Genomic DNA, 26,120 nt, shown 5'->3' on the forward strand with positions numbered 1-26,120 from the left:
AGGCTTTTCAGACATGACCCCCTTTTTAAACATCTGATGACGGGAAATGAGACGAGAGAAAAAAAGTTCCTCTTAAAGGTCCACAACTAAAAATAAAACATAAATGAAACTTTGAAGTGAATCTTTCTTTCTGTCTGCATGTACTGTAGAGTGAATATAAAATGAGTCATTTTGTTAATAGAGGTAGGGGTTAGCTATGATCCTTCCATTTAATGTCATAAAAAGATTGTGTGAAGTCATGAAAAATAAATGAAATTTTATTTTAGCTGGTTCTTGTTAAAACTGATGAGTTACAGGCCGGCAGCAGTTCCCTGTCCCCAAAAATACAGTAATTTAGTCATTTGGGCTTCAGACTATCTTTGGGTTTTGATTTGTCTCAATAATTTAACAAATAACTGGCCACAATCATCTCTGGCATTATTTCTGATGGTTTCTGATGTTTTTTCATTCATTATATTCCTCTCATTTGCTTTGGTTCTCTGGATCAGGGGAACCATGTTGCAGCCCTTGAATACCTGTCGCTGTTTAGCTTTTCAGTGACTCCCATAGAAAACATCTCAAAAATAAAGGTATCTTTTGAAGACCTCAGGGGCATTGATCTGTTTTCCCTCCTAAATATCATTTCTTTCCTTTTCTGAAGTCAAGTTTGACTTTTCTCATTAAAAATAAATAAATAATAAAAAGACTCTGAACATCAATACTGACTTTCTAATACTGCCAAAATGATTGTGGAGGTACAGAGCAGCATTTCACAGCATAAACCGAACAATATTCCCAGTAATTTGGTGTAGAATGTGAACATTACAGTTGCACATGGCTGTTGGCCAGAGACTCAATGCTGTGTCTGTCTTATTTTTAACATTGGGAAACGTAACACATATTGACAGTGTGCTCGCAAGGTCTTTTTTCGCCACTCCGCAGTGGCTTGGAGCAGAAACACACCAAGCACAGACACTTTAACACTCCAGAAACTCTTGTTTCCTTAAAAAGGTTAATCCATCTTTGAGCTGCTGTCGCATATTTGGTGAACATTGACGTTTACTGTGGGTTAGTGTGAAAATCACAAGACAAATTACTGGAGCGCTGCTCGTTACGCTCGTCACGACGCCAGGATTGCATTTCTCATTATACTTCGAAATCTTAACTCTTCCTGACAATGAATCTGGGCAAATCCGAATTTAACGCATCTTTGTAAACAAGCTATTTTGCCTCCACAAAGAGTCTCGTAAATGCTCTACTGTTCTCGCATTGAACTGATTTCAATAATGAGCAAATGACAAGTGCAAAGTTGTGCTCATTTGCTGGGAGGTCTGATGGTTGCCACGAGGGCTGACTCACAATCACCTCCTGCAGGGTGAATCACCTTCGGTAATGTCTCCCACCATGACGATTCAAACTGCAATTTGCACTGATGAATTCATTCACGAAGGACGAAGACACACGCCGTTCTTTCACATATCCACTCATATGGATTTCAAGACTTTATTGGGCAATAAAAAATATACACCAAGGAAAATATCATTTTCCTTTATTCCCCCATTGTTATTTTTTGTTTCCATCTCAAAGTCATTAATGCTTTCAGATAAACGACCCATGATCCAAAAGGACAAGATGAAAAAAGAAAAATAGAGCAGGGTTTCCAGTTCAACAACAAAAACCAGCAGAGTGGTTTGAAAGCATTTCTGTTTGTCCTTTCTCTTCATGGAAATTTAGCTGAAAAAAAAAAAGCATTTCAAACGGATTTGGTTTGCACAAGGTTGGAATCACAAACGGTGGACACATCTGAATCTGCACGTCCGTACAGTTCTGCCAGTCTCTGAAAATCAGGCCCGTATTCATCCAAGAAGTTATAATCCTGCTCGGACTGTGTCCCGGGAGAGTCCAACGGGCTGATGGATCCTGTGGGCGAACCCTGGCCTTCATACGCGTAGGTCTGCAGGGAGTCGTATGGCGGCACACTGGTGTCCAAGTCGGCATCCACCTGTCTCTGCTTGATGAACTCTTGCACGTCCACGTCATCCAAGTCCACCGACGGGCTCCGGCGGCTGCGGAGCAGACCACAGTGTTGTCTCGCCTCTGGACGTATGTCCCGTCGGAACTTGAGCTCTTCAGCTGCAGCTGGGTTGCGAAGGGCAATGATGTCAAAGGCCTCGGTGTCCTCCTCGCCTCCACCCTCGTCGTCGTAGGTGACCACATTCTCCCGGATGTCTTCTTCAGAGATGATAAGGGGCTCTTTCTTGCTACGTCTCAGTGTGATAAAGAGAACAACAATGGCTGGGGATGAAAAAAAACAAACAAAAAAACATGTCACTCAACTACAAATATACATAATCTTAATGTGCAAGACACACAGTTGTCAGTATAAACCAGGGTTCCTCAGTCCAGTCGTGTTTTCTTTCTTACCACGATGACATACCAGGTGAAAGCAGTTGTCTACCTGGTAGCTCAGAAAACCTGCTGGATCACAGCCTTTAAGCACTGAAGTTCAACACCCCGAGTTCAAAAGGTCAAAAGTAGTGAAATCCGTAAGCTCATGCATTTTGAAAGAATAAAGGGCTTAATAAGAAAAAAGAAGTGTACACTTCAAATATAATCCAAATGGGTTTTCTTTCCTACCAGGTAGATAATTGCGTCCACTGTGGACATCGACCTGGTAGGACAGAAACCTACTGGTCTGCGTCCCTCGTAGGACTGATTTGAAAAACACCCCGGTGGCCGTTTGTAATGGAGAAGATCTGAATTAAAGACAATAAAGAGTCCCATCAAATCCGTAGTTTTTGCGATCTTATATTGTTAAAGACAACAGAATAAAAGGCAACCCCCCAAAAGAAGAACAGTCAGACAAAGATATTTGTGTTTCCGAGCCATAAAAGGATTTGAACAGCTGTATGTGGCCATAATGCTCAGTGATGTTTTATATTTATGCAAATATCCTTTGCAGTGTGTATCGGTGTTGTCTGGTGGTTCATTGTTCATGACAGACAAACATGTTTTGGTTCATAAACAGCCAAGCAAATTAACACAAATTTTATGTGCATATTTATCCGACTTGCTGTCGTATCTACACTGAAATGGGCCAAGCGACGAGCAGCATGAATCAATAACGCGCAGTAGCGGACATTAGCAGCGGGTGCATTGATAGCGCGGATGTAAGCATTTGAGATGATGACACACATTAGGATTCTATCGTTATGACAACAGAAGGTGAACAGCATAGGTCTCATTTGATCATGGGGAGACCACTTATATAATGATGCTAAACCATATTAGAGGAAATATAACAACAAGCCCCAGCAGATAAGTAGCTTAGAGTGTGATATATCTTTTCTAACTGTTAATGAAGTCATGAAGCGGAGTAATATTTGAAGACATGCTCTGAACCTGTTCAAGTTAATGAGAGCTACACTTCTTTGGGTTAGCGATGACCTTTCTGGAAAATGTTAACACTAATATGCATTTAATAACACGGCGACAGCCCAGGAAAGACATTTTTACGGGCACTATATCTAAAAAGAGTTCATTATGCCGCATTATCAGAGAGGAGTGAGCCAGCTGAATGCTCTGCACAGGCAGCTCTGCTGCGCCATTAAATTATATCCATTTCAGCAGGAAGAAAAACATGAAAGTTGAGGGGAGCTGAAAAAAATTCGATTGAGCGGATGAACCCCCCCCCCACCCCTTTTTCTTAAACTTGATCTGTGTTTATTTCAGCATATTTCCATTCTGAAGCCTATACGGTGTGCTTATCTAAACAGTGGCACACTTTGTTAGATCAGCCTCTTTGGATTAGAGGAGTAAAGGTGTCGATGTTGGATTAAGAAGAGGTAAAGGCCTCACGTTTCATAATATTTAGGATTCACTGATGCACTTTTGCTAATCTACTTTAGTGATGCAGTGCACTTTTTGTATACATATTGTGGAGATTTAGGCATGCTGTTGGCCTGCTAGAAAGCAATCTCGAAGAGAAGGTTTAAGCCTGGGGGAAGACATAGACCTTAAGATGCATTGACACCAAGCCTGAACTCTATACTGACTCAGGCAGGTGAGAATAATCCCATTCACACTGGTGTATTACTGAACTACCAGACCGAAACACAGTGAAAACCCAAACCTCTTGCAGGTCCGGGCACAGCCTTCAAACACCAGCTGGCTCAAAACCCAAGATAGTTGTGCACGTGCTGCTGGTCTGGTGCTAATTTTAGTGAGCGTTTGTGTTTGATTATCTTTATGTTCTGTAGCTGGGGACTAATCTGGCATCAGGATGAGACGTGCTTTAGTGTTTTCCCTAGACTTTTTGTGTTTCCCTTTATCCTCCTTCACCTCCACATGCACCCAACATGACTGATGAGAGTGGATGGATGACAGGTATGTCACAAGGCCCTGGAGTAAAGCTTACATCCTGCAGGGAAGAAGAATCAGGCGAGTTTCAAGGGGGTGGCACACAAATGATGTTTGATTAATCTACCGGTATGTCAGGTATACAAAGCCCCCGAAAGTAGGAAAAAAGTAAAATGACAAACAAACTGTGGGTTGGAAATGTTGACATTTAATCCAACAGTAGACAGCCAAACCCAATTAATAAACACAACTAATGGGTCATCTTGAACATAAATGAATGTCATAATTTAAATTGGGGGCTACAGCTATCAAATATTTTACTAAGCGCATATTTAACTAAAAATTCCTTCAATTAATTGAGGAATCGGACACAGATTTCAGATAGTGACAGGGTGGGCCCTTCAGCGGGGGAGTAAATGACAGAGGAAGCGCAAATTTGATTAACTTGGCTGGAGGAGAACAAAATCCTGCATGAAACTCTTCCTGCAAAAAGCAGACATGGCCAGGCAAAGGATGGCTTCTGGTCACACTAAACAGGTGTGAATGTTGTTATTACTGCTGCTTTCCCTCAAATCTTCCATTTTCTTGCTTCTTACCAAACATTCTCAACTTCCTCCTTCATTTCGATGGGTGGCACAAGGTACTTGTGCAATTTTAAAAGTGGTCCATGCAAAATACTTTGAGGTTTAAGTTTAAATTACTCGATTACTTGAGGCAGAGAAAATCCCTTGTTTATTTAATTGTAATCAATCTACTCAAATTGAACCCCCCCGCGTTCCTTAGTGCCATCAAACTGCTCACTATTGCTTCTCCATGCAGCTCTGACATCACAAGTTTGAGCAGTGAGGGGCTTTGTGCAGCTGGTCTCTTTATATGCTGATGACTTCCTCATCTACATTTCCAAAGTTGATATCTTCATATCCACATTGGTTCCAAAACTCAACATTTTTGGGTCTATTTGTGCTTAGAACTGACTTAAACTTAAAAAAAAATATATATACATAAGTGACCAACTTGGTCGCTATGCAACTGCATTTCTCACTGACTTTGACTCCCAGATGGATCATTTGGATGATATTAACTTTTCCATCTCTTTGGGCTACGCGATAGAGGGAGCTTAATTTCAATGTATCTTTTTGTATCATTGGTCAGTGCTGTACCTTCTCTATGATTTCAATTAAATGTCTGCCAATCAGCACGACAATAATCCATAGAGAAAAAAATCCTTCTGTGTGGCACCGGAGAAAAGGTCACACAGTGCAAAAAATGCAATTACATTTGGACAGTGCCTGTCGTCCCACTTGTTTAAAGCAGCCAATTACGCTCTGCCTGGATGTGAAAATATGTTACCTGATCAGGGTCAGCCACAGGGGGAGGAAGCTACATTCCCCATCAATATTAATACGGACATTTTTGGCTGCTGCTCTACCTGCAGTTCAGATCCTCGCTGCGGTTTACAGGCTGAATACTGAAATCCTACAGCTGTCTCTCCTATAATGCATCTTTTATTATTTCATACACAGCACTGCACTGTTCAGAGTTCATGACCTGCTTGCCTTTGAACTATATTCCTTTCATGCTCCTCTCCACGCTCTACATTAAAACGTCTGAAAGAGACAATTCAGATGATTTTGGAAGCCGAGCCAAAGCCAGTTGATGCCTTACTGCTGTTCAATCCTCTACACACGCATGGGCCTATGAATGTGTTTTCTAGTTAGTAGAGGTGGTCATTGAAGATGTCTCATTTGTGCTGCAATGATTATACTGTACTGTGGTGCCAAATGGGTGCAGAGACCAGGCTTTAATTTGAAATAGAGAGAAGATCAATGGTATATGAATAACCTATCAACAGTAGCATATAGGAGCTTTACCACTGTAATATAAATGTGCTAATAACAAAGCAGTTGGGGATATGGAAGGCCATGATTCTGCTCTGAGCAGCACACAAATAGGACTACAATAAATCCAGGAATTTCAACTAGGTTCCATTTAATTTGATAGAATAAATAAATATATATAAATAAATATATTTTTAAAATTTCTGTTTTGTAAAGTGGTTGTAGCTCAGCTCCTTTACAGCTGGTTGTAATTTTAATACACATCCATCCTCCCACATCTTAAAAGTAAAAAATCAAAACTAATTAAAATAGGATTTATAAGTTAAGAGCCAGGTAATTTGGTGGTTTGCTAGAGCTGCGTTATTCATTAGCAGGCTCTATTTTTAAATCCAGTCCATGTTTTTCTTAATTAGTTGTGTGAATCGCTAAAATGTCATTTAAAATCCCAACTCCAGTGGTCTAATGGTTTGGGTTGGTCTGCTTTTATCCCATGTGGCTGACTGTAGACACTTTGATTTTCTTTTGGAATGCACTTGATTTCAGGGTCTGGGAACAGTTTCCAGTGAACTGAAGCTTCCTGTTGCGCACACTTTCTTCCAATCTCATCAACTATTGTACTTAAATCCCGCCATCTCTGCAGTGCGTGTATCTCTGCTGCTATTTGCGAATTCCTTGTGTCTTGGTTGCAGATGAACACTGATTAAGGAACTCAACATGCTGCCAGTCTGGCATCTGATTTTACCATTTTCAGTTGTTTTGGGGGTTCGACAAACACAGCACGTTTATCTCGAGTTAAATCAGAAAGATTCCAAGAAAATGGGGGTTAAAACATCACATGTCTTTCGCATAGAAAATCCCTGACACTGTCACAGTTGCTTTTAGCGCCTGTATTTCTGATTAGCTTGGATGTTTGCAGTGCAGAACACATCTGTCACATGTGCCAGAAACATCAGCGATATCAGTGATGGCCATCGCTATATTCCTTCATGCTTGTGCTTTTCCCTGCAGGTGACATTAGAGATATGTCAAGGTGAGTAATGGCACAGATAATTCACTTGTATTAGAAGATTACAGTTGAATTTTGAAGTAGAGACTATTTCATCTCTTTTACATTTTTCAGCCCGTTCCCTCTACCATTTACAAAAGTCCCACTGTCCTCATCTAAATTCTAACAGCGCCCTAATGTCTTCTTTCCTGTCTCCTGCTCTACCCCCGTGAAGCCCTGCCATCTTTTCCTCTTCCTCTATGCTTTCTTGGCCATTGGCAGCAGGATATTTGCCCCTGGGCACCGCCCTCCCGCCGCTACCACCAAGGCTTCTGTCCCAACTTACCCAGCAGGATGATGATGCACAGCAGGATGGCAATCAGAGCCCCTGTACTGAGACCCGCAGAGGACAGGAACGCCTCGCCTTGACACGCGCGGATTCTGCCGTGGCGTTGGCATGGGCACACCCGCAGCGTCAGGGTGCTGGTTCCGCTGAGTGACGGCTCCCCTCCATCCCAGACCACGATGGGTAATTCGTACAGTTCCTGGGTGAGGTGGTTGAACCGTCGGCGCCTGGCAATGATGCTGGCTGTGCTGTCTAAAATGATTTTAAAAAGACACGGGTACAATTAACAAAACCGACCGAAAAATGCCTGAAAAAGATCTGCTGATTACAGTTCCACTCGGCCACTAGAATTCTCCATTTATTATTTTGATGTGCTGCAAAACAGCAGTTGTTCCTGGAACCACAAAAGGGCAAACCGGAATTGCAAAGAATCTAATTTTGAGGAGGAGAAAAGGCAACTTGTGTGGAGAAATTCAGTAAAGTGTTGGCAACAAGCAGGCGTGGCAAAAGATTAGTTCATATCTCCATTTGACGGCATATTCAACATCTCTGTCTGACATCAGTCTCCTTAGCCATATGGAGGAATTTTCCAGCTTTCAGACAGATCCCGATGCGTTCAGTTCCAATGAAGCCTTGAAAGACATTTGTTTTTAATTAACCTGTTACTATCAGCAGGGGAAGAGACATAAATGGCTCCTGTTTGCACCTATAAATTACATCCTCGTCTCCCTCTTCATGCACTTGAGCGTTAGGCACAGATAGAGCTGTTGCATTTCAAATGCTATAGGCTCTGACATACGTCTGAAGCTGTAGCCTTTTTCCTACAACTGCTGTCCACTTGGTGCTCCAGAGCAGCACTCATGCTTAAATGCATCTGTGCTGCAGTGCAACAGAGAAGCAACGTCCACTGACCTGAATGGATCGCGTTCGTTTTATCGCGCCAACCCGAGAGAAGGAAAAAAATATGTTGAGTTTCCTTCAATGCAACAGTCTTTCCATTTTGGTTTTTGTTTCGTTTAGCAGCCCACACAGATCTCATTTGAAAATGCTCGTGTGCCTCGAAGCTAACACGAGCACAAGCCTGCTTTACTTGTTAATCTGTACCAGAGGTTTAACCGCTAACACGCAAGTTTCCTGGTTCGTGTCGGCCATGTAAGATGGGTTATCTCAGCGGGAGATCATTAGTTAACCTAAGAAGCCAAAGAATTACATAATGTTTGGAAACCAGTGTCTGGGGCATTTGACCTTTTGCTGACATGCTGAGTGGAAACTTGCACCTTCATATTGTTGGATAAGTTGGATAAAGAAAGAGCCAAATCATGCACAGGACAACATTTTACTCTGCAAGTACAAACACCTCCATTGTGCAGTACTGTGGTGCTGCTGCTCTGAGACCTTCCCTCCCACTCCAATCTCTGCACCATCTATGAATAATTATAATGATCGACAGTCTGAATGACAACCTGCACTTCAAGCTTTATTAACTGAGGCTCACAGTTCCGCCGCATCAGCGTACAGATGCGGGAGAGGAGGGAGGGGTGCTAGGAGACCAGATGCAAATAACATGGGAGCGGTATAGGGAGTCATAAGATTAGAAAAGGAGAGGGGGAGTGAATATAGGAGGAATGTGCGAGTGTGGTTACATGTAAGCACGAGTCAAATGGAGAGCAGAGGATGCAGAGGAGGAGAGGTATGAGTTGGGTGTTGGCGGGTCCTCAAACCAACTGCAGCAAATACGTGACCAACAATTACGTCATGCTAATTCCAGGCCGGAGGACCAATGAGTATGATGATTTGAACATGTGATTTTCTGCAGGTTTGAAAGAGACAGGTGACGCGCAGGGCGAGAGCACCAAACCAATTGGGATGGATCCCCTCTGATTTGTGAATGGTTCCCGATGAGCCCAGATACTCCACCACCTCCAGATGCTGCATGATGAAAGTGCTGATGATGACTTAGGTGTCCAATCCAAGGCCTGGTGTGAGGTACAGTATGATGGGTGTGAAGGTGGACAAGGCTAGGACAGATACTACCGACATCTGTCCGGAAGAGGCCGCTTGTTGAAAGTGTAACCTAGTTGGGGGCACATGGCGTAAGATTGGTTTTTTTGTTTGTTTGTTTAACAGAAACCAAAATAACCCAACACGGACATCTTAAGACTTCACACTTGCCCACATGCACATGTTCTGGCTGTGGGTGTGTGGAGACTGCGGATCAGAGTCTGCATGAACTAGCGCTGCAGCACACTTATACCCTAGTGTGAAGAATAATGTAAAGATTGTCAAATCTAAACATCCATCTTCTCCTTTTTTGGCTCCAGAATGTAGGTGTGTCTGGATTTCTGTTGCACTTTCTGCTTTTTGGTCTGGGCCTTTGAGACTTGCCAGCAACAGATTGCTCTTCTGGCTTGTCTGCCTTGATACCCCCATAATCCTGGTGTATTTTGCACTCAAAATATGTTTCAATCCAACACACCAGATCTGCATCACCAGTTGGCAACCACAGCTCCTTATGGTTCTGGGATCAAATGTAGCACACCATAGTTCCTGTTTAGACCTTCTTTAGGTATTATTCTGTTTGTGTTGCATCCAAAAAATAGAATATTCAGAGAAATATGACAATCTTTCGACCGCCTCAGCGAGAATCAGTTTGAGTCAGGGAGGCTTCGCTGTAAACCCATGACTGCAGTGGGTTTACTAATGATCTGGCTGCCTTCTAACATATGCTGTTTGTATTTCTCTTTGGTTAAAATACACTCTCACACCAAGGTCTGTGTTGCAGACATTTGTATTTTGTTTATCCACACTAATTATATGTTAGCCAAAAGCTTCGGCCACAATAGTCATAAAGGACTGAAGAACACCGGTATTATTTTACTCTGATATGCTGCAAACAAATTGGTTCACAGCTCTGACGGAGCACTGGCGGCTGTTGAGGCTTTCCTGCCTGCATAAAAGGCTTTTACAAAAGATTACTGGTTTGTTTAATATAAAGAGGTGCTTTGTACACTAATGAGAGCATGCATAGCATTGTCTAAGGTGTGTCTTAAATAGGTAATAAAGTCCAGCTCCAGATTCAGGAGGAACAATGTGATTTTTGCCCTGGTCACAGAACACTGGACCAGCTCTATACCCTCTTAAGGGGGCTTGAGTTCATGGGCGTTAGCCCAACCAGACTCCGGCATGGCTGCCCTTTATCACCTAATCTGTTCAAATTTTTTAAGGAAATTATTTCTAGACATAGCCAGGGGCTGGAGAGAATCCAGTTTGGGAACCATTTCTGCAGATGATGTCCTGTTGGCCTCAAAAAGCCAGGACCTTCAGCATGTGCTGGGGCAGTGTGCAGCCCAGTGTGAAGCGGCTCGGACAATCAGCACCTCCAAGTCCGAGGTCAAGGGTGCCTTGCCCTCGCTGGGTTGTTGGAGAGATCAACAGTGTGAGATGGACAGGTGGATTGGTGCAGTTATGCGGTTGATATACTGTACCGTTGAAAGGCAAAGCTCTCGATTTATCGGCCAGTCTACGCACCTGCTCTCACCTAATGTCATGAAGTTTGGGTGATGACCACAGCACTCGCTTAGAAAGAGGATGAGAAGCTCAGCCACTCAGGAGGAGCTGGGAGGAGAGCCACTGCACCTTTGCATTGAGAGGAGTCAGCTAAGGTGGAATGGGCACCTCTCTAGGGAGGCATTGCAGGCATGCCTGACCTGGAGGAGGCCCCGAGGAAGAGCCACGACACGCTGGAGAGACCATGTCTCTTGGCTGGCCTGGTAGCACCTCGGAATACTCCCAGAAGAGCTGGAGGAAGCGTCTGGGGTGAGGGAAATCTGGGCATCTCTGCTTAGACTACTTCTACCTCAACCTGGCCCCGGATAAAAAATGAGAAGATTCATAAATAAAGAATATTCATTGTGCTATAATTTGAAAATATAGCACCCTTCTTCGCAATTCAAATGAAGCAAATGTCAACCATTACTTATGAAATCCTGACTCAAAAATTGTTGTTCTAACCACTGTTCTCTCTTCTTTGTTTAAGTGACTCTGTGTAGGCTGATAATTGGTGAATGCACATTCAGAGTTACATTTGAATGACATGAAATCTAATTAAATGTCCCACATATCAGCGGGCTGCTTACAGTACAGCTAAAAAAAGCCTGTACCCACCGGAAGAAGATGCCTACAAAATTCAATTGTTCTATTTAAGAATGTAGGTTATTTAGAGATCATAACCTCCTCATAATTTGCAGAAAATGCCAGTGCATTCCATTTTGAATATCACACATAAGTGCATGTAAGTATAAGCCTGGTCTTTTAACAAAATAGCTTTGACATACTGTGAAATGCTCTCTTGTTTTTCATGGTATTTCAAATAGTCGGAGTCTAGACCTGCAGCACGGATACATGGATTTTCTTTTTTCCAAGAGCTCTGCTTTTATTTGCAAAAGGAAAGCTCAACAAGCACAGACAGTCTTCAGTTGCAAGGTAGAGGTCCCTCCACCAAATGTATTGCAACCAGGAAATAACTTCCACTACGAGAATCTGAAACTTTAAGTCTCTAAAAAAACAACTTTGAACGGAGCCACATATCAAAGTTTAGCATGTTCTTTTGTGAGTGAACTGTAACTGAGCAGGAAAGGAGGTCAGGAGAGTGTTAGTCTTATGAGTGACTGAGAGGGATTTTTGGAGCTCACGCAATAACAGAGGGGGGTATTAGGGGGTCTGGCTCAGAGCAGCAGCAACTGTTGGACTGCTACAACAGAAATGAGAAATAGCTTCAGTCGGGAAGAGCTTACTTTAATTATCAGACACAAGAGTCAACAGTGGGGGTGCTTTGTGCCTCTTTTCTCCAACTTTGGATATTGCCAACACAGCACAGAACGAGAGAGTCGGTGGAATGACTTGACTGTATCTGTGCTATCATTCACACAGCCTTTGAGCGGCCCCGATGGCTGAAACAGCAGAAGCAATTTTTAGGAAATGCACACCGACAACAGAAGTGCACACTGAAAGTAAGATAAACATATTGCTTCCATTGGGGGGGTTGTCTTTTGAGTTTACAACCGTGCATTTATGTGTTTCTGGACACAATTTGTATATAAAAGCTTGATATACTAAACTATAAATGCGGTTGTTCAATCAGAACATGCCTTCGGACTTTCCTCAACTTTTGCTAAGTTAGGAGAATGTGGATTTTCTTTTTCCGACATAAAAAGCATCTGTCCCACACATATATATTTGGAAAAACTTGTGGGATGTATCCAGCAGGAGTTCCATTTTAAAGCATAACAAGCACCATTATTCAAACAGCGTGAAGGGGGAGAATGCCATCAGTGCTTGAAGAAAGAGCACTTTCCACTCCGAAAACATTGAGGACTATGTTTTCAGAACTCAAAGTGCTGACAGGCTGATATGAACTCGTCTTATTCACAGTTTAATTTGCTCACGGCAGATCTGACCTGACGTTGATCCGGGACTTGCCTGAAAGGTCAATCCTGTCCAGAGACTGTAATCCACAGGTCTTTCCGTAGAGATCTGCTCCAAAAGACTGTAATCCATTTGAACTGCTCTTACTCAGGTGCTTTATCTCACAGAAATACAGTTGAAAACTCTGCCAGTTCTTGTGCAAAGAGACTCCCAAGCAAAGGATCTTAAGTCTGTGATGTATTTGTTCATGTTACTGCGATGAAGCGGCACCTCCTCAGATAAATACATATTTATGAGTTAGCGTTGAAAGCCTCCTAAATCAAAGTTAAGGTACACGTATCAGGAGCATGAAAAAATCTGAATAAAGAGGAAACGTATATAAAAAAATTCACTGGGGAAGGCTGCAGAACTGCTAACGCACCATGTTTGAGCTCAAGCGTTGGTCTCCAAGTTACTGCCTGAAAGTCTATGATAAGGGTGTAAATTACATTACTATCAGAACAACATCGACGACAACTTGTGACAAGCTCACATAACGAACATGAGCAGTCTTTAGCGAAAAGCTGCCTCGTAATGAAATTTGCCCGTTGCACTCAGGCTCCAGTAATAATTACAACACAGTCATCCTTAAGGCTTACGTTGTGAGCAGAACTGATGATTCTATAGATGTCTTCATTTCTGCTAATTGCTACTGCCGTCGCGGTAATTATTCCATGGAGTAACCACCAAGCTGCAACTATAATGCCCTACAACATATTATGTGAATCCCAAAACAATCTGGTTTTATTTGCATCTCATTGGAGGCTACTTTTTTTTAAAAATAACACAGCAAATGTGCCTTGTCCAGAAGGAAGGATATCGCTTGTGCTAAGACGTTAAGTGGACAAAGAGCTAAACGACCTTATCTCCTGTTATCACATTGATTTTTTTTTCTTTTTTAATCCCTGTGCTTCTCCCTCCTTTTGCTTTTACCTGCCCCTCTCGAGCTCATAGATCCATCTGGAGTGCTGTGAACTTTCTCTCTCAGTGGGTAACTATGGGATCTTTGTGCTGAAAGCTTTTAAAAGCCCCGTGATTGCAGACCAACCCCAGGCGCGGTATTCACCCAAGATTGAGATGGTTGCCATGGTATTGCCCACACTAACACCAGCATGTACCGAAGTGAGCAGGCGGCGAACGGGAGCGCTGCACTGTGGGCAGTCCACTAAATAACACAAACATGTCAAACCTTAACGACCAGTGTTTTATGTAGAACGGCCTCAGAGATAATTCCTTTCTTTTCGACCTGCTCACATTTCCTTTGCACATGTAAAATATGAGGAAATCTTACTGGATCTTGAAACTTGAGCAAATGGCTGAACAGATGAAAGCAACCCTGCGGATGACTTTATTTACCTTCATTGTCTTTCAGGGTGAAGTTAGGATTGACTGGTAGCTGGCTAGGCAAGGCAAAGGCGAACCGCTGTCCATTGGCAAAGTCATCCTTGTCCACTGCCGTTACGGTCTGGATCACCTGTTATCGCAGGAAGTGGAATAAATTACTCTCCAAAAGCAACAACTGCAACATTTAATTATTGCAGCAACCCATTACAACCACATTTCCCTCTAATTGCGTGCCAAACAAGGAGCCAATTTAGCTCCTGCTGCAGGTCGTGTTGATTGTAAATGGTCAGAGTCCCTCTCACCTACAGCCAGCTCAGTAATTAATAGTCTCTATTACTGTTAGAAAGATTTGACTGGGCGGGTGGGGTGCTGGATTTTCCCAACATTTAGCTTGTGCTATCTTTTATTACAACACTGTTTACCTGTGGTTCAAATGCCATAAGGATTTTGCAATTTCTTTGCTGTTGAGCTGATGAAAGATCATAGTTCCAAAATAAATTTAAAAAAATGCCAGGAGGTACAGTAGGTTTAATAACTCTCATTCCCAAATCTTCAGCCTTGATCTCTGACTTCTGATTGAAGTCAAAATGTCAATGATGTGCCCCAGTGAGAACAATGAACTTTCAATTTTACCAGCGACAAACTGTCTTCTGACGCAGAAACCAAGGACCGTAGGCAAAAAGGAGCTGAAGCAAAGTCAGTAGGTGATATCCCTCTCAAATGCACGTGAACATAGACCAAAGCTAAGGGGGGTTTATAGAGAATGATGCAGCACTTGAGTTAATTTTGGAAAACTTGAAGAGATAAGAGGATCTATAAAGCAAAAACTTTTAAAATCCTTCAAAAATGTACTCCGTTGTTTTGTTTTTTTCAGTCTCTACTCATCCATTTGCCAACCTCCATGCTGCTGATTGCTCTCCATCTAAAAACCCCTTAATTGGAATGAATCAAAGACCAGAGAGCAAAAGTGGAATGAGCTTCGATTTAGAGCTGTCATGCTTCGCGGCAACGATGCTCATTTAGAGTGAGTGATGGTCAAACAGTTTCCAGCGGTGACCTCCCACTCTCAGCTCTGAGGAATCAACCCAAACTGAAGAAAACGGTCATTCAATGCGGATCCTTGACGCAGTGGAGGATCCAGCCCGGGTGCGTGCACCGCTTTCATCACTCTCCTCCTGGGGTGAAACATTGATTCTCAGACTCACCTGTCCCGGCCTCGAGCTCTCGCACAGGATGATTTCCTCGTCTGCGGCCACCTCTGGTGGATTGTCATTCACGTCCAGCACCTGGACAGTAACGGGGACGTGACTCAAGAGGCTGGGGTTGTCTGGAAGAGGGAGGCAAGAGAGACGTCAAGGTCAAGTGTGCCATGAGCCCTGAACACCGTGGTGCGACATTAACTGTGTCATTTAACAGCAAAACACTGTGATCCTCTCGCAGACCGTTTAGGATTTTGCCTTAGTAGTGCCAGTATGAAAGCACAAAAGGGCGTGAAGCGGGTGCAGTGTTGCAGAAGGCAGTTTCGCATACTAAAGCACATCCCCACATCTCTGGGCAGCTGTTTCATTTCCAGCTCATGAGCTTGGTTCTGATGTATTATTAGCCCTGCTCATGATGGAAGCAAATTAATAACTCCTCAACTCCCCGTGTTAATGACATCAAAATGGCCACTTCTGCCACTGAAATGAACAGCCAGACACATGATCTGCTTCACTAAATTAAGATCTGATAGTTAATTTTACCTGTGGGTCAGACTATCAGCCTGGAAATTGGCTTTAAACGCTTCAAAAGTGAACATACACTTTTAAAATGAAAATACCGAGCCCACTGCACAGATCCCGCTTGTTTTTCAGCATTTGCACATCCGTTTTTAGCTTTACTGTGACACTTCAGAGCATGCAGCGAAACAGTGTTGACAAATAGCATCTTCACTCAGCAAAGTCTTCCTTGAATAGAAGGTAAAAAAACAACAACACAATACCACAAAAGCCATAAGCCATGCAGGCACAGCAGTCTGTGGAAGAAATGTCTCAACATTTTTATTTTGCTGTGTCTTGTGCATTAGGGTTTACCAAACACCCTCCCCATGGTCAGCACCGCCGTGTCACGCGAGATGATCTACTAACACTAAACAAATGATGAGCGTGGGCCTTAATTCTGTGTGTGCGTGTGTGCATGTGTCTGTGTGTGTGTGCAGTAAAGCAGCTGGTTTTATGGAACGGTGTGTCCTTGCTTTGTCGGAGAGTTAAGAATTTATTCGCCTTTTCACAGTGTCCTGGAGCACACGTGTATCTCTGAATGTTAAAGAGGAGTGAGGAGATAAAGGAAACATTAGCATTCAAGCGCCTCTGTTGACTAATGAGAGATTTGCCTAATTGGGACCGCAAATGATCCAAGTTACCTGATAGGAGTTCCTGTGTTAGCCACGGCTCAATCGATTTAATTATTTTCCTAAATGTATGAAAGCACATTAAAACAATTGGGATTCATTTCATTTTGCAGTTAATTATAAGAGAAATATCTGAATAGTCTAATCAAAATGCAAATTGTTCATTTCATCCTTGTTTCCAGACTTTAATTGTTAATTTCTCTTTTCGCCCTCACCTTGCAAAGTGTCGAGTTTTTAATATGGAAGTATGAAAAATGAATGGACCAGGAGTGCAACGTATCGACTACTATTGATCAGAATCACAAAATTCCCGCTAAATTAACATGATTTATTCAGTAACTGTGCAAACATTTGGACAAATTCATTCCCACTCAGGTGCTGGAGGTTTTAGCCCTAACATCGTTCTCATGGCACCTTCCTTTTGTTGATATTGATCCTGCCTCCAATTTTACACACTGTGAGTCCCAACCTTTGACTTTATGGTCCCCGCAGGTTGTCTCGTTATCTTCTGGTAAAGGGAGGGGGGGGCAATCGGGACAAGAAAAGAAATCAAGCATAGCGCCTCCAGTTCATTTCATCGTTTGTTATCTTCAGATTTGCTTTTTAATTCGTGCTGTCGTGGCCGGAAAACCACCGCTGATTTAAAAGCAAGTTGAACAACAACTTGTAATGATGTCAGCTGGAGGCTAGAAGAGATGACTGTGAGCGCGGCAGTATTTCACATGTTCGCTACGTCCCCCGGAGGTGTAAATTTGCAGCAGTTAAATATTTGCGCTTGGGATGCGGCGGGCAATTGTGCAAAGACAACGGCGCGCCGCACACAGGTGCAGGTGTTTACTGACAAACAGGAAATGAAAAGTTTGGACAGTGACTGAATCGCAGGTAGACCGACTCTCTTGAAAAATATGGCATTGATCTCCTGGTTAATGCATTTTTGGAAATGTATATATCTACCTATAAATAAACAAATGCATTAGGAGAAATGGGAGAGCATCAAGTTTGAGGCAGACTTATATCAATGCAGGAGATAGCTTCATAAAAACAAGAAAAAAAAGCCCAGCTGCAGAAAACCGCAACAAAGCCCTGGGTACCTACCAACCTCTGAAGCCATCACAGTGATGTTGTGCCAAGTTATGTCTTCTCTGTCCAGGGGCTTCGTGGTCCGTATGACACCAGTGATTTCATCGATTCGGAAGTACCTTTCGTCATCCTCTTTACTGTCCAGGAAATATCTGTTGGGGGAAGAAGACCGGTAGTAAAAGACAACATAGATAACTACAGAAAGCAGAATTAATACGCAAAAAAATTTCAAAAACAGTGTTAAGGCGCATAAACACATATTTGTTATTGTTACTTTAGATGTTCTAAATGTAGGAGCTAACAGACAAGTCAGGACAAGTTACATAATCTAAAACCCTCTCTGTTGAAAAATATAGGTTTTGTGCTTCGGCTTTCACCTGGATAACCTGCTTACTGTACAAGAACAGATTTTTTCCTGGAGCTCCCGGTGCAGCAGAGAGGCTGCGTGTCCCGGACTGAGCTGACAGCCTCCACCTCACCAATTTTGGGGCTACACATCAACACTGTTAACCATGTTGAAATAATGCAGCACTATCGATCCAGAGCCCTACTGTGTGGAAGAATTTGGAAGTTCTTTTCCTTGCTCAAGGGTGTGCACTATACTGGCAACTAACAACACTGCTACCAGAACACCTCCCAAGATTTGTCCGCAATCAGGCTTGAACCCAGAAGCCTCCATTCTAAGCATAGTCCCCTCCAGACGGGGCCGCTGCCTCCCAGACGGGGCAACCGCCTCCCAGACGGGGCAACCGCCTCCCAGACGGGGCAACCGCCTCCCAGACGGGGCTACCACCTCCCAGACTGGGCTACCGCCTCCCAGACTGGGCTACCACCACCCTGTACTATAGAGAAATTGGTAATGGATTTATAATATTTTCACAACCCAACGCACAATGGCTCCTCATGTTAATTTTACAGTCACCTAATATATTTAATAGTCCTCTGACAGACCCAACAAACCAACAATTATTTTAAAGAAATGTTTTAATTACTCACATGTGTTTATGATAACATTATAAAATGACAAAATAATGATTCTACATTTTCCAGACTATAAATAGACTTCATGTCTGGGCAAAATGGCCTGAAAATACATATTTCAATTACAAGTGCAATTATCTTCAATATGTCCAATTGACAAAAGTGGGTGCTGACAGTGCCGTTAATGTTCCAACAACGCTGTTGTTCAATCAAAGCAGCCTGTGGAATACAAAGCAGACAGCCTCTCATGAACGCAGGCACGGAATGATCATCGACTGCTCGTTCCCTAATTTATTCTTAATGGCCTATTTACACCTTTAATCCAGCCCGCGTGCCCCTGGGTAATAAGTCAACAATTCCAATTGACGTGAGAGATGAGGAATAAACCAGCGCCGCAACGTTCCTCAATGACACAGACCGAACCATGAACGAACCCGCAGACTTCTACTTATATTCACAATTGTGCCGTTTGTTTCTGTTGATTAATTTCTCAGGTTTTCTTTTATCTGTGTGAATGTCAGCGCTTGCAAATGATACAGTCGGCGACAACAAAGCAACTTTGATAGTTCGCCTCTTTGCACTTGAAAGGAAAACTGGCAGTCAAAAGGGCTGCGAGCCCCCGCTGTGCTTGGTGGTACCCGCACCAGGGCACTCACACGAGCGCTCCTGATCATTATGGTAATGCGCCAGAGCAACCAGAGGTAACGAGGCAGTGAGATTTAGTTTGACTAAATGTCGATTTCAAACCAACATGTGATAATGCGGCTATTTCGTTTAATGCGTTAGGAGAACAGACGATCAAACGCTGATCTCTTCTGCCTTCTGATGCGAACACGAGTGTGTGTGTGTGTGTGAAGGGGGGGGGGGCAGTTTTTTGCTTATGTTTCTTAGCTTATTTTCTGGGTTCAAGCAAGTGTCACTTTTTGGTCCTTCATATCTTGAACAGAATCAGACAGGAGGATCATTTGAGCTGCATCTGTGTCCCTGCCATATTTAAAGGGCCCAACATTTGCCACTGCGGGGCAGCTGGTAACTCGCGTAACTTTCTCCGTAATGCTTTTTTAAAAAAATAAAAAAGCCCCGGAGCCACGGTCCATGGAAGGGCCCTTAACCATCATCCCATAGGCTTCCAACGAAGATTGCTTCTCGTCGATGTAGCGGCAATCCGACATCTCAGGAGGAGCTCAGCAGTTGCAGGTGCACTCCATCATTTCGGACAAGACAACAGAGGGAATTCAAATTGAAACAAGTGGCAAGGAGTTGATGCAATATCATGAAGCAAATCATGGGTGCAGAGCAAAAACCAAGTTCACTTTCGGGCTGAGGGAAATAACTTTTTTAGCCCTGCCATGTGCACCCACGCGAACCAGGTGCATTACCTCATGTTATGCGGCACATATTACACATCAACAACGCACAATGGCTCCAGTTCAGACTTTGACATAAAAAAAGCATAAATAGATAATATATAAGATTTTAATCATCTTGGGTAGAAGGATGCTTCATTGATTGGGGAAATTTAACCATGAATGGCAAATTTAGGTCCTGTGACCCTGTTTTTACTGACATTTGAACATCTGTTGTAAATATATCTTACCTGACAGGACTGTTCCTGCTGTCGGGATCTCGAGCCGTCACGGCACCCACCTCCGTGCCTCTGGGTGCGTTCTCATACACGTCCATGATGTAATGATCGATGGAGAAGACCGGGCCTTCATCCACGTCCCCCACTGTGATTTTAAGCGTGGCGGTGTCTTTGAAAGAACCAAGATAGGAAAAACGGGGGTCTGCATGCGTGTTCATCCCCTCGATGTGGAGGGTGTAGGACTTCTTTCGCTCGTAGTTCAGAGGCTGTTGGGAATGTGAATCATGGCACAATGTGATTAGGCTATTTTTTTTTTTTAAAGCACGAGGAATGATTCAAGGCATGAATGTTAGCTCACAGCTCACGTAAACGTAGGATTCATACACAGAATGCATGCTGAATTATAATAACGTTTGCAAAGGGAAAATTGTCATTCTGTTCCTCCATGTTTTGATTTCCTTTTCTTGTTGAAATAAAAATGAAAGCACAAATATTTACTAGACTGGAATGTATGTAATTAAAGAAGCTGGGAGCCATCATTTTATATTGCCATTTAGCTGCAAACAGAAGGAGCTAAAGCTTCTTGTAAACAAAGCATTTAAATTTAAACTCGACACCACTGCAATAAAGCCGCAAGAGACCCTTGTTTTCCTATTCTGCAGACCCTTGGAAATCCTGTTTGTTCTCTAACATTGTGAATGGTGCGCGTCCATTTATTTTGTTTTTTTACCCACCTCACCATTTCTTCCTTCCAGGCAAGGAGTCTGAGCTGCTGCTTTTCTGATACTTCAGGGTCTCTGGCATCGTAGATTCAGCATAAATAAAGTAGTCTTACCTTTTTGAGGCTGATGATGCCCTCCTTGGTGTCCCGATCGGCGGATATGGAGAATGTGTTGGCCCCCTCGGAATTGATGATGCTGTACTTGATGTCCGCGTTGATGCCGAGGTCGTCGTCATTGGCTTTGATCTTTCCCACTGGCTTCCCTACCTGGGCCGATTCAGGGACGTAGAGCTGGTAGTTTTCTGTGGGGAAACGTTCATTTGCATCCAAAAGGAGTCAAAACGAGGGAAACGATACAAACAGAAACTGTCCGCCTTCAAATTAATGTGCAAATGCGTTATTGAACCAGACGCCATTCAGTGCACTATACGTTAATGAGACGATATCATTAAAAAATAGTCTGCAGGGTCTGAGCTGGAAACAAACCTCAAACCGTGGCTGATAGCGAAGACAAAGCAGAGCAAATTCTGATGTGGCAGATGTGGAAAGAGGTTTGTTGCAGAATACCCAGTGGGACATTTAAAGACAAAATCTCAATATGAATTAGGGACTTGAATGAAAAAAATGAGTTTCAACAGCAAAACGGGCTATTGGTGATTCGTTCTCTGATTTTTATGACGAAGCCAGAATGTTGTATAACTTGTGGCATGACATCACTGCTACGCTCATCATGCTACGCTCTATCGAGCCTTTTGTACCTACTTTGAGGAAACTTGGGTGGGTTGTCGTTGATGTCGGTCAGGGTGATGTTGATAGTGGTGGAGCCAGAGAGGCCTCCGACCTGGCCCGCCATGTCTTTGGCTTGGATAACAACCGTGTAGTGTTCTCTGGCTTCGCGGTCCATGTCCGCTAAGGCAGTCCTAATGATTCCTGAACAATTGAAGGGGAAAGAACAACAAAAATACAGGAGACTGGAGGAAAGCAATGTCTCTGTTGTTCCTTTTATCGGCGGAAAGACAAACGGTAATGCACACGCCACAATAACAAAGCCAAGGTAGGTCTTTTCTGATTAGCTGCAAAATCCGAACACGCCCCAAAATCATGTCAGATAAAACATTAAAAAGAGAACATTTTTGAGCAGGTGGAGATGAAACAAACAAGCATGGGTTTACAGAGTTTTTGAAAGCACTGCATCTTTTTTTATTGGCTAGACTGGATTTATAAATCTCTGCCGCTTTCATCCTGGAGCCTTTCGGGTTCCTCTGTGATTGTCAAGGTTAGCCTTTAACTTTCCCAATGAAATGACTGAGCACCCTTGGACATGTAAGGAACTGATTAAGCACTGTGTCAGTTAGTAGAGCCTCCTGCTGCTCTACACCTATGATTTGCTAGTCAGGTGGTGATTTCTGATCGTTCTGTTTATATTAGACTTTGGTTTGTGCATGAATTTCGTCGGCACCAGAAGGTTGATTCTTTAGCATCCTACAACCGCGACACGACACTAAGTACGGCTAATGCGACGCATTAGCTGCAGCAGTGTTTATTGTAAACCTCACTTTCTGTCTGAGCCAGCACCCTCTGGGCAACCACTGAACTTATGTTCCCGTGAACTTGTGAACCCTGTAATAATACTCTACATGATGCTTGTCCAGAGGCAGTGAGACCTGGGAGGAAATGGGATGGTGCTGATGAACGGTGCTAAATGGGAGGTCGCTGTCGCGCCATGTTCAGTGTTGCAAAAGTGGAATTTTCCCGAATAAAGGAGCAAGATTTCCTTAAGTCAAATCGGTAAATGTTAATGTTAATGTTTTGATCTCAGCACAAAGCAAAGTGTTGATTTCCAAGAGCGACAGAAATGGGAAGAAAGCACACATTTAACAGGAAAGGGACTGTTTGAAGAAAGGCTACAATTACTCCATAAAATGCCCCCAGATGTAGTGTTGAGTGCTAGTTTGTGCTGTGAGGCAGGTGCATGGTGTCGCAGCTCAAAGCCGTCATTAAGGTCATGCAGTCTGAAATCACTGCCCGCAAATTGACGGAAAATAGAAATTCAGACATGGCAGAATGCAACACCAACATCAGAAGAACCAGATGCAAATGCTGAGTTCGGCTTCATGAGCAGGGGGAGGAAATATAATTAACATCAGAAGTTTTTTTTTCCCCTCCCCAGCCTTTAAAAAATAACACCCTGATGGGGTCTCTTGGTGTAAATGAGCCAAGGCTGGAGCCTCTGCTGCTGCCGGCGTGAACACGCTGTCACCTACTGATCTCACCTGAAAAGGGTTCTCTCCTGGTTGATGCTGCCTGACCTTCTGGGATCAAAAGCACAGAAATCAGCTTTTTGAGCTTTTTTTTTAAATTTGTGGAGGACACGCCGGGTGGTTAAATTCTAACTTTTTCCACGCAAACAAACGACAAGCTGGATTTTGTGAGATAAAACAAGGAGAGATGCAGCTGATGTTTACGCTTTAAAGCATACAAAGGTGGCTCAGACAGGGTCTGATAGTATCTGATGTCATTATGTGTGCATTAGTTCTGCCTGAAATGGAACAGCCATTAAGTGGGACAGAAAGCGCCACAGACAAGAACTTTTTAGATACAAACAAACATGTTTTTCATTTCACTGCAAGGTAGATTTTCCAGTAGCTCAATAAAATGTCTGTAATGCATTTGTTGTATTACGACATTAGATTTTTAGCAACTTATTCCTGCCATTAACAGACGGCTCACAAAGGATTATTATCCTATTGTTACTATTGGAAACATCAGCAGTCAATAGCAATCACAAATAGAATACCACTAAGAATTAAAGCTTGTATTTATTTAGGGACTCATGGGATCCCTAGATTAGAACACAGAGCTGACTCCCATAATATATTAAAAGATGCAGATCCAAGAATAAACCAGCACAATCCTGTTGATTTAACAGTTCAGTTTGATGTCTACACTGATTCCCAGATTTAAAAAAAACAACTGACGGGTCACTGTGGGCTTGCACACCATCTTGCGAAAACCTTGGTGGTATTAATCGAGGTTCATGCTCAGGTGCATGATGTAACAACAGTGTAACCAGGTGGACTCGTTTCCATTAAAACGACACTGTGATGGAGGATCTGACCTTTCCAGCCTGTTATTACCCCTCAGCGCATGCAGGCATGCTGCCGCTGGACAGTACTTGGCAGCAGCTCATTAGAGACCAGTGGACACCAGCGTGAACATTTCTGATCTTTTGTACCCCTCCCTGCATTCAAAGCTGATGATCCTAAATCAGATAAAAGAGGCTCGAATCCATCAATACTCAGGACAGGGCGTAGCGGTAGCTCAGTCAGTGGGGACTGGGCAGAGAAGCGGAGGGTTCTCAGTTCGAGCTCCAGCGCAGACAAAACATGGAAGGTGTTCTGGCATCTCCTACTACCAGAAGACTTTCCAACTGAGAATCCTCCATCTGAGAACTGCCAAGGTACTCTTGAGCAAGCTACTGAACGCACAAATGCTTCATCGCCCGGCAATGAACTGGTGACTGGGGTGTACCCTGCCTTCATCCACATGTGGACCCTCCCTATGACCCCAAAAAGGGAAAAAGCAACTATGGAGAAGACAAAGGAAAGAAGGACGTGTTCCTTGCGCATTTGCTCCGTGATGAAATTCTTTGTCAGAACGATGACGCCTCTGAACTCCATTTCCTGTTTCTGAACTGTAATACCTGAGATAGTCTCTGCTAAATCTCTGCAGAGTTCCTCGTTTAATTTAGAAAATAATTGAGAAAGAAGCTGCTTCCCTGGACCCATTGGATACAGTGAGGTGGTTAGCCTTTCCCTCGACCTCCCCAGTCTATTAGAGTTGATACCATCACACTATCCACCTCTTTGTCTAACTGGAAACTTCTAAGGAAGGCCAATCTCCTGGGTGAACAAAAGGGATTATAGGAGATTACTAAAGCTCTCTTCAATCTGTAGCTTCAGGAATCTTGGTTTTTGGCCCATCTGATACAGTTTTATCCGAGAGTTTCTCTACTCTTATAGAATTCCTGAAGAAAAAAAATAGATTACAGCTGCAGACGTAGCTATAAATCCCCCCCACCCCCCACCCCTTACCCCTCCCCCAAAAAAGAGCTTACTGCTTGTTTAAACTCCATGGAGACCCAGGTGCTAAACTCCATGGAGACCCAGGTGTTAATTCCTGCTGATTAAAATGACAGTTCAGTTCTGACAGTTCTGATCTGATTAAAATGACAGTTCAGACTGTAACGTCCAATTGATAAATTGACAGCTTGTCTCTTGACGTCGGCATTGATCCACAGAAATGCCTTTAAATGTGTCAGCGCTGTTAATAAAGCCAACCACAATTCCCAGATCCGCAGAGAAATTAGCCTATTTGGGCGCCATGAGAGACTGGGGGCTTCTGTAGGATGTGTGTCACTGGATGTGTGTGTTTGAAAGCACAGGTGTGATGTTGGATGGTTTACCCATGGAGGAAACTGATGTGGGACAGCCCTGGTGCCTGTGTGGGTAAGCGACAGATGTCTGATGTTGACGGGAATGACAGGAGTTAGCGTTGGACTATAAAGAGGATAAATGTGTCGCTGTGAAGATAAGGAACACTCAGGTCCGGCTGCCTTTCGCTTTTGGAAATTTCCCGACCGTGTAATCAAGGGAAGACATCGGTGTGGCTCTTCATAAAACAGGGTGTGATCATGGGGACAGTGGTTCTCTAGAAAGCCTCTGTCAGAAGAATATGCAGGTGCCAGTTTGAACCCCAGTCCTCCATGATTTACATTCAGTCGCGCTTCAGTTCTGCCGCCCTTGCGCATCTGCGCCAGAATCCCCAGACAAGTCCCACCATCAGCAGCAGGTGGTGGAGGTGGCGGCGGTGTTGTGGGAGGGCGGCTCCTGAAAGGGCACCTTAGCAGGATTTAATGTTGTTCTTGCAAATATGTGAGCATGAAGAGCAAAGTGCTTCGCTTTACATTAGCTCAACCTGACAAAAGGTTTGCAATGATAAGCGAGACCATTTTTTAAAAACAATTTCAACAGAGCAGATATGAGTGAAA

General features: G+C 43.3%; 1 protein-coding gene across 3 annotated transcripts in view; it reads right to left on the reverse strand.

The window, feature by feature from the left end:
- Positions 1–1,446: 1,446 nt before the first annotated feature.
- Positions 1,447–26,120, reverse strand: part of LOC101065670 (cadherin-18) — a 56,869-nt gene continuing 32,195 nt past the window's right edge. For all 3 annotated transcript variants that reach the window (XM_029842927.1, XM_003968175.3, XM_029842926.1), the window contains 8 exons: positions 21,833–22,000; positions 21,185–21,372; positions 20,362–20,615; positions 17,799–17,935; positions 15,520–15,641; positions 14,327–14,444; positions 7,508–7,759; positions 1,447–2,274 (listed from right to left, as the gene is read on the reverse strand). In XM_029842927.1, the coding sequence (XP_029698787.1) occupies positions 1,733–2,274; positions 7,508–7,759; positions 14,327–14,444; positions 15,520–15,641; positions 17,799–17,935; positions 20,362–20,615; positions 21,185–21,372; positions 21,833–22,000 (1,781 nt within the window). In that variant the 3' untranslated portion in view covers positions 1,447–1,732. The remainder of the gene's footprint in view (positions 2,275–7,507; positions 7,760–14,326; positions 14,445–15,519; positions 15,642–17,798; positions 17,936–20,361; positions 20,616–21,184; positions 21,373–21,832; positions 22,001–26,120) is intronic.

Source organism: Takifugu rubripes, chromosome 10 (genome assembly GCF_901000725.2).
Source record: "Takifugu rubripes chromosome 10, fTakRub1.2, whole genome shotgun sequence".
Lineage (NCBI taxonomy): Eukaryota > Metazoa > Chordata > Actinopteri > Tetraodontiformes > Tetraodontidae > Takifugu > Takifugu rubripes.